Source organism: Trichomycterus rosablanca, chromosome 4 (assembly GCF_030014385.1).
Source record: "Trichomycterus rosablanca isolate fTriRos1 chromosome 4, fTriRos1.hap1, whole genome shotgun sequence".
Classification (NCBI taxonomy): domain Eukaryota; kingdom Metazoa; phylum Chordata; class Actinopteri; order Siluriformes; family Trichomycteridae; genus Trichomycterus; species Trichomycterus rosablanca.
In genome coordinates this window covers 11,605,982-11,614,944 of record NC_085991.1, presented here as the reverse complement: position 1 = coordinate 11,614,944, position 8,963 = coordinate 11,605,982, and the positions used below count along the sequence as shown (strand labels likewise).

At 39.7% G+C, this 8,963-nt stretch overlaps 1 protein-coding gene across 2 annotated transcripts; it reads left to right on the top strand.

The window, feature by feature from the left end:
- The first annotated feature begins 390 nt into the window (after positions 1-390).
- Positions 391-1,373, top strand: LOC134311401 (uncharacterized). 2 transcript variants are annotated; one of them, XM_062993042.1, is made up of 3 exons: positions 391-763; positions 842-1,000; positions 1,085-1,373. In XM_062993042.1, exons 1-3 carry the CDS (start codon positions 442-444, stop codon positions 1,294-1,296), a joined length of 693 nt encoding a protein of 230 aa, XP_062849112.1. In that variant the 5' UTR covers positions 391-441; the 3' UTR covers positions 1,297-1,373. The 2 variants fall into 2 exon arrangements, with proteins under 2 accessions (XP_062849112.1, XP_062849111.1); XM_062993041.1 differs by having other exon boundaries at positions 839-1,000.
- The last annotated feature ends 7,590 nt before the right edge of the window (positions 1,374-8,963 follow it).

The following is an 8,963-nucleotide window of genomic DNA, read 5'->3' as shown; positions in this document are numbered from 1 at the left end:
GTATTGTGTGTTAACATGATGGTGAACCTGCAGGTCGTTTCAACACTGATCCTGATTCAGCTCAGATTATGAGGATTAACACACACACACACACACAAATCTATTCTATACACAAATCTATATCTAGTTTGGTCAGTAATATTAACTTCAGTTACATTTAAAATAGAAATGCTTTAATGTGTGTGTGTGTGTGTGTGTGTGTGTGTGAGATCTCTGGGGGTGTCCACATACTTTTGGCTATACAGATCTACACTGTGCGTGTCCACATCTGGAGTGAATGTTAAAGACACTGAGTGGTGCTGTGATCATCAGCTCTGCTCTCAGCTCCAGCACACACTGTGACATCATGATGATGTCACAACATTCTACAAGCTCTGATCTGAGCTCCTGTGCTGGTGCTGCTTCACTTTGAGACGGAGCATCGAAGCAGCAGCAGCTAAAATGTTCTGGTTTAAGAAGTTGTGGTGTTGTAGCGTCCCGGCCGACGAGGATGAGGAGCCGCACAGACCCAAACCTGAAAAGAAGAAGAAGAAGAAATGGTGGCAGAGTCTCAAAAAGAAGGAGAGGCAGGAGGAGACAACCATAGAGGAGAATCAGATGATGGGAAATGAGGAGAATGCAGGGATGAGTACACAGGTTCTACTGGACCAAGGGCAGGAACCAGAGGTACAGGTGATAGAAATGGAAGAGAAGAAGCAGGTGGAGCAGAGCATGGAGGAGAAGAAGCCAGAAGAGCAGAACCCGGTTAAAGAAGGGATTGAAGGTACATCTTGAAGCGATTTTTCAGCTGTGTGGTGTTTAATCCATCATGGTGCTGAATCAGGTTTCATTTATGCAGCAGATCCACTTGAGGCTGTTCTGGAGAAGATCTTCAGGTCCTCATCTGATGAAGTGGTGCAGCAGCAGAACGTCCAGGACGAGCACGTTCTGATTGCTCCCATATTTATAACCCAACCTGAAGAGTGTGAGAGACTGATGGAGACCACGGTGGAGAATCAAGGTGATTATTTTTAGATCTAGATCTTCATCCTAGTGAGCAGATGAAGGCTGGAGTGTTCCTGTAACGTGTGTGTGTGTTGTGTAGGCGTGTCCGTGCCCGCCGGTGCTTCCGTGCCCCCGGTCTACATGCTGAAGCTGAAGAGAACGAGCCGCTGGACCGTGCGCCCTGTAGTAGTGCTGCCATCCTCAAAATACGTCTCATCGGCTCTGCTGTGTTCTGCAGCGCTGTGGCGTCCTTCAGAACATCCTCGCTCCACAGGGATCGTTCCTCCTGATCATCTGGAGAAGATGGAATGAAGAACCTGCAAACCACAGGATGAGCACCAGAAACTTTTCCTTCATCAAAATAAAAATAAAAAGCATTAAAAAATAAACTGCTGGTTTAAGTTACGTTGCTTATTAAAGGTGAACTGATGAATGTTTACTGGCTCCTGGGATCGTAAACAAGGTAGAAACATCTGAAGAACATGGAGGAACCAAACCTATGCTAAATGCTAATCTAAATGCTGAATGCTAATGCTAATCTAAACACATGAAACCTAAACGCTAAGCTAAATGCTACACTAAACACACCTGAACAGAACTAAACATAAACTAGACTAAGACAAACAGAAACACGACTAAACAAGGCATGAATCAAAACAAACAAACAGGAGCTTAATGGACAGGAGCAAACCAAAAATCTAAACGGTCTCCGCCGCCTGATACACAACTGCACCTTTATATGCACGACTCCCGGCATGTCCCAACAAAAAAACAAAAAACAAAAAGGAGGTCCTGGACCCTGAGTGGCAAGTTTGAAGTCCTTATATTAATAATGAAGTATTGGTATATTAACATAGAGCATCACCTTCAATAATAATAATAGGTTTGTTTGTTTAATTTAATTGTATTTTTTTTATTTCAAAGGGTTAATTACTTCTCTTGTACACTTTATTCTTTGCCTTGTTAGTCAACAAAGACATTTCCACTGCTTGATGCTGTTATTTCTTATTGTATTGTATTGAATGTTTGTATTGTTATTGTTACTGGTCGCAAGGGCCTTAACCTTCTCAGCTCCAGGGTGCTGTACAATGGCTGACCCTGCGCTCTGACCCTGACTTCCAAAGCAGCTGTGATATGCAAAAGAAGAATTTTATTGTACTGTTAATGTAAATATGACATATAAAGGCGATCCATCAATATCTTCTCAACTACAGTATCTGACTCTGCATTGTACTACTGCCCTGCATCTCACAGTGCCACACTGTACAAAAACACTTTGATTTATTTATTTATTTATTTAAGTTTTAACGCCATGTTTAACACATTGGTGTCATTTAATGGCAGTAATAGGTATTATGTATCTGTCTTCATATTTTGGTCCATATTATATGTTAATTTTTATTTTTACGGTTGCAAGGTATGTTAAAAGTCTTCTTGTGTTGTCGTGTGTGAGAGTCTCTTTGATAGTTTCTGGCATGTGTGCTTGTTCTCTTTCTTTAGTGTATTTTGGGCATTCTATCAAGATGTGTTTTATTGATATAGGTGTTTGGCAGGTTTCACATATTGGGGGTTTTTCTCCTTTTATCAGGTGTTGGTGGGTTATTCTGGAGTGGCCGATTCGGCACCTCGTGTATATGACCTGGTCTATGCGTCGTCCCTGGTGAATTCTTGGCTTGGTATTAACATTTGGGTGTATTTCATATAGTTTATTAGTGTGCTGGGCGTTCCATTCATTTTGCCATTTTCTTTTGATGTAGAGATTTATTGATGCTTTTAAGTCGGTTGATGGGATTTTGATGTTCGTTGTATTTTGTCTTGTTTTTCCTCTAGCTACTTGGTCTGCTTTTTCATTTCCTGTAATTCCACTGTGTCCTGGTATCCAGCATAGTTGTATGTCATATTCTTGCTCTGTTAAAATGTTAATTGTCCATTGTATGTTATTAATGATAGGATGGTCTGATGTGTATGATTGTATTGCTTTGAGGCATGATTTAGAGTCTGTGCAAATTAGTATTTTTTGCTTTTGTTCTTTTTCAGCATATTTTAATGCCATAAGTATGGCGTGGGCTTCTGCACTGTAACTTGAGTATTGTTGGGGCAGTTTGTCTTTGTTTGTATATCCGTTTGCATATATGGCTGCTGTTGTCTGGTCAGTAGTTTTGGATCCATCTGTATAGATTGCAAGGTGGAGTGGGTATTTTTCTTTAATTTTAAGAAAATCATTGATGTATATGTTTGGGTGTGTAGTTCCTTTCTTCTTGTCGGCAAGATCAAATAAGATGTTTGGTTTTCTGATTTTCCATGGAGGAATGGTATTGTTGGGGCTCTGGGCCATTATATTTGAATTTAGCTTTAAGTCCTCAAGATATGGTTTGATTCGAGTCCCAAATGGTTGTATTTTATTTTGTCTGTTGTATCGAGTTGGAGGACGTGGTGGGTGTATGGTTCTATTTACTGGGTTTCTTGGGTTGCTCATGGTTCTGACTGTATATTGCAATGCTAGTTTAAGTTTTCTGAGTTCCAGTGAGGGCTCTTGTGCTTCTATGTAGAGGCTTTGGATGGGAGAGGTGCGGAATGCTCCTAGGGCAATTCTGATCCCTAGGTGGTGTATTGTGTTAAGGCACTTGGTGTACGATTTTCTGGCTGATCCATATATAAAGCATCCATAATCCAGTTTTGTTCTGATTAGAGTTCTGTATATTCGTAGAAGTATAGCATGATCTGCTCCCCATTTAGTACTGGCTAGTACTTTTAGTATTCTTAGTTTTTTGAAAGACTTCTCTCTTGATGTGAGGGATGAAGGTCAGTTTGTGGTCTAGTGTTAGGCCCAGGTATTGTACAGTTTCTGTTATCTTTATGGGTTCTCCGTCTAAGAAAAGTTTTGGATCTGGGTGTAGTTTTCTGTTCTGGCAGAAGTGGATACAAGTTGTTTTGCTTTTAGATACTTTAAAGCCATTTGTGTTTAACCATTTGTGTATTTTATTGATGCAGGGTTGAAGTTTGTGTTCTATTGTTGCCATGTCCTGATTCCTGTAGCCTATGCATAGATCATCCACATATAGACTGCAGAAGATGTAAGGTGGTATTTCCTTTGCAATTTTGCTTATTTTGAGGTTTAAGAGAGTTACAGAAAGAATGCATCCTTGCGGGACTCCCGTCTCTTGGATGAGTTCTTCAGAGAAAGTGTTGTTGACTCGGACTTTGAAGTGTCTGTCCTTTAGAAAGTTTTTTATGAAGATTGGAAGTCTGCCTTTAAGTCCTATTTGTTGAAGGTCTTGTAATATTCCATATCGCCAGGTAGTGTCGTAGGCCTTTTCGAGGTCAAAGAAGATGACGGCTGTATGTTCATTGTGGATGAAGGCTTCCCTTATGTATGTTTCTAGTCTAGTAAGGTTGTCCATTGTGCTCCTTTTTTTCCGAAAGCTAGTTTGGATCTCACTAAGGACATTGTTCTTTTCCATGTACCAGACTAGGCGATTATTGACCATCCTTTCTAGTGTCTTGCTAAGGCAGCTTGTCAGGGCTATTGGTCTGTAGTTTTCTGGATTTTGATGATTTTTTCCAGGTTTGGGGATGGGTATTACTGTTGCTTGCTTCCATGCCATTGGGATGTTTCCGGTTTTCCATATGTGGTTGTATATTTGCAGGAGTAGTTCTGTCGATGTTAGGGGTAGTTTTTTCAGCATTTCGTAGTGAATGTTGTCCGGGCCTGTTGTGGTATTATGGGATTTCTGGAGAGAGTGGTGTAGTTCATCCAATGTAAAAGCTTGATTGTATGGTTCTTTATTATCCATCTGAAAGTTTATTTCATTTGTTTCCCTATGTATTCGCATTCTTTGAAATTCATCATTGTAGTTCTTGTTTGAGGATATGTTTTCAAAAGTTTTTGCCAGTAATTCTGCTATTTCTTCTTCATTGTTTGCAGTTTCCTGTTGATTTTTCAGATACTGGACTCGTGGTTGTGTATTCCTGTTTTCCATTTTTCGAATAATGTTCCATATTTGGTTTGTTGGTGTGTTTGTGTTAATGTTATTTGTAAAAAATTTCCAACTTTGTCTTTTGGCTCGGTTTATTCTTCTTCTGGCTTTTGCTCTGGAGGTTCGTAGATTATTAAGGTTGTCTGTTGTGGGGTGTTTGTTAAACTTTCTTTCAGCTTTTTTCCGTGTCTTGATTGCTTGTCTGCATTCATTATTGAACCAAGGATTTATTTTCTTTTTTCCTTGTGATGTCTTTGGTATGGTTTTTTCAGCAATTTTATTCAGAGTTGTTGTGAACCATTTTATAGGGTCTTCATTTCTTGTCGGTATCGCCTTCATGTTCTCTTTGCAAAGGTTTTGAAAGGCCGGCCAGTTAGCTCTGTTTATTCTCCATCTTTGTGGTGTAGCTACAGGATGGGGTCTATCAGGATTTAAGAGGATAGGAAAATGGTCACTGCCACACAGATCATCCCATATTTTCCAAGAAAATTGAATATATAGTTCTGGTTTGCATATTGTTAAGTCAATTGTTGTGTATGTTCCGTGCCCTGGGTGTAAGTATGTATGTCCAGGTGTATTCATTAAACAGAGGTTATTTGTATTTATAAATTCTTCCACTGTTTTTCCTTTACTGTTGGTATTTTGGCTCCCCCATATTATGTTGTGGCTATTGAAGTCTCCTAATAGGATGAATGGTATTGGGAGTTGTTCGATTAAATTGTTTAGATCTGTTAGTTTTAACATAGTGTTTGGAGGGATGTAAATTGTGCATATGGTAATGTTTTTATGAATGATATTTGACGTTCTGATTGCAGTAGCCTGTAGGTGGGTGTTGAGCGTTATATGGTTATGGGGGACATTATTTTTTATGTATATCATGGTCCCGCCACTTGCTTTACCAATGTTTGGTCCTGGTTTATGATATGCAGCAAAGTTTTTTATATGTATGTTATTATTTGGGGTCGTTTGGGTTTCCTGGAGGCAAATAACCGATGGGTTAATGAGTAGTGCTAATCGCTGGAGTTCGTTATAGTTTGCTTTAAGGCCCCGGCAGTTCCACTGTAGTATAGTGTTTGTCATTTGGGTTTAGGTATGTTTGAGCGAGATTTATTTCTGTTTTTTGGGGATGTACTGCGATGTCTGCTACGTCCTTCTTCTTTCATCTCTATGTCCTTAATTGTCTCTTTTTTATGTGTGTCATCATTTGAGGTGCTTGGTAGTTGGGAGCAGTTGGTTTGTGTTTTGTCATTCTTGCTGCCTGTTTCTTCTTGTGGTTTAGAGGTGTCAGCTGTCAGTTGTAGAGCCATGTTTGAGCTCTGTGTGGATATGTTTTTTGATTTTAAGTAGGTTGAGTCTTTAGTAGGGTTTATAATTTGTGGTTTGTCTCTGTTGAGCCATGTATAGTCTGTTTGACAGCTGCTTGTTTGCGTAATTTTTATCACATCAGCAAAAGTTTTTGTAAATTTAAAACTTGGAGTGTCTGAGACCTGCTTTTTTGCTTCAGCATGGCTGATCTTTTTAGTATGTTTGATCTTTTGAATTTCTTTCTCCTTCATCCATATTGGGCAGTTTTTGTCTGAGGCAGCATGTGGGCCTCCACAGTTTCTGCACTTTGGTTTGTTGGTACATGGCATTTCATGTCCCTCTTCCCCACAGTTGCAGCATGTTGTAGTGTTTCTGCATCCAGTCGATCCATGTCCAAATTTCTGACATTTGTAGCATCTTGTAGGGTTTGGGATATATATATCAACATCTATCCTTTGGTATCCTATTAGGAGTTTGTTTGGGGGAGTGGTTCTGTTAAAGGTTATGATATATGTATTGGTTTCGATGATTCTCTCTTGTCTCTTGATTGTGATTCTTTTTGCATTGTTTACGTCTTGTGAAGTCAGTTCCTTTGTTATTTCTTCCTCACTCATGTCTCCTAGGTCTCGGCAGCGGATGACTCCTTTGCTGCTGTTAAGTGTTGGGTGAGGAAAGGTCTTTACATTAATGTTTGCAAATATTTTTGTTTTCAGCAGGTTTTCAGTTTGTACTTTTTTGAGGCACTCTATCAGTATTTGACCTGATCGTAATTTCTTTGCATCTTTTACTGTCCCCGCTATTCCCATGATACCTTTCTGAATGGCGAATGGTGATAGTTTAGTCAGCATCATATCACTTTGGGTAGATTCCATTACCACAAATCTAGGCCAGTTGTCAATTGGTCCAGAGTTTAAGTAAGTTGCCAGTTCTTGTTCGTTCTCATAGTCCAGGAGTTTTCGTTTAGGGGTATGTTTGGAATTCATGGTTGTTAGGTCTTTGTTTCATTATCCTTATTCCCCACCCACCTCGGAGCCCCATTCGGGGATATGCAGAGCCGCGGACATCCAGCGGTTACATACCAGGGTTATAAAGATAGTATACTCGACACACCGGATGTTCTTAGCGTTCGATTGACCCTGAGCCAGCGCCTTCTAGGGATCTCATATGAGATACAACCTAGGGCATGTCCTGACCAGCCGATTGATTGGAGCGGGCCACTCCAACCTCCCGGCTATGTGAAGTCGGGGCCAAAGTGCTGTGTTGGGAATATGGTAGCCGCAGCCACCACTCCCCTCAAACACCAGGATCCCTTCCTCCACAGACACGGGTCGCACCCCACGGCAAACAGAGCGCCTCATTTGTTCGCCTCTTACGAACAACCAGAGGGGGTTGAGGACCTATTCTATCCCGGGTCCCCACGGGGGAAAACACTTTGATAGCACCTGCTTTCCCCAGAAGAGGGAGCTATTTGTCTGTTTATAGTTCACCTCTAATACACCAAGATGACAAGCTGTTAAAGTAACACCAGTTGTCCAAATATACAGTACAATACAATAATAAGCAGTGAGGTTTAAACCGCTGTAGCTACTTCAAATTACTAGTCCAGCATCCTAACATCTAATGTACCACTGCCCCTATTTGCGTTGATTGCCATTTGACCTGAGTTAGTTACGGTCTATATCCTAGGAAGGTAGAAAATAAAAAGAAGATTCAATTAATCATCAGCATTTTGCTAAACCACTGTATTAACCACAGTACCTTTTTAATATATATAATAAATTACCATTAAACTTAACTGTAAGCATACACCTTAAAACAGTCATCTAAAGATTCAGAATCAATAATATAGATAAATGGATATAGATAGTGATATGTGTAAAGTGCAGTTAATGTATATAGTGTTTCAGTAATGTGCCAGTAGAAATATTAGTAACATCTGTATGCTGTTGAAGTGTAGCAACAAACACATCATAAACTGCAGCTACACTTTATTATCTACATAAAGGTTTTGTTTTTATTTATATACAATGGTTTGTTAGTCTATCTTCACAATATCAGATAAAGGTTGACATGAGTTGACATGGATGTAACTGGATTGGGGGTGGGGATCCAGATGTGGTTACATACAGCAGAGACACTTTCAACTCTGGATGCCAGATCTGAATCAGACACTCAGCACAATGATGTTACTCCTCTTCTTCATTTTCATTATTGTTGATGATAATGGTAAGTAATAAACAACAGGCATCTTATTTAAATATGTTTGTATTGTCTACTATTAGAAGTATAAATTCTATATTTAGAAATAAAATGTGTTTAATTTGGTATCAACTAAATGTTATAAGTTGTTATAATGTTTTATATCAGAAGCTGCTGAGAGCATTAAACCAGATCAAAACAGCTATTCTTCAGCTGAAGGAAGCAGCATCACACTGTCCTGTACATATGATGGATCGGTTGATAGTCTTCACTGGTATCAACAAAAACTTGGATCAAAACCAGAGTATTTAGTGCTGATTATTGGAGATGGTGAAGATGTTAAAACAGCTCAAGCGTCTGACCCAAGAATCTCAATGAAACGCTACAAAACAAAAACAAAGAAAACAATGGAACTGGAGATCGTCTCTGCTGCAGTATCTGATTCTGCACTGTACTACTGCGCCATGGAGCCCACAGTGACAGGAAATCCAGCTATAC

Coding starts and splice junctions, on each gene's coding strand:
- LOC134311401 (XM_062993041.1), top strand. CDS start 442: ATGTTCTGGTTTAAGAAGTTGTGGTGTTGTAGCGTCCCGGCCGACGAG. Junction 764..838: donor GGTTAAAGAAGGGATTGAAG/GTACATCTTGAA, acceptor TCATTTATGCAG/CAGATCCACTTGAGGCTGTT. Junction 1,001..1,084: donor GACCACGGTGGAGAATCAAG/GTGATTATTTTT, acceptor TGTGTTGTGTAG/GCGTGTCCGTGCCCGCCGGT.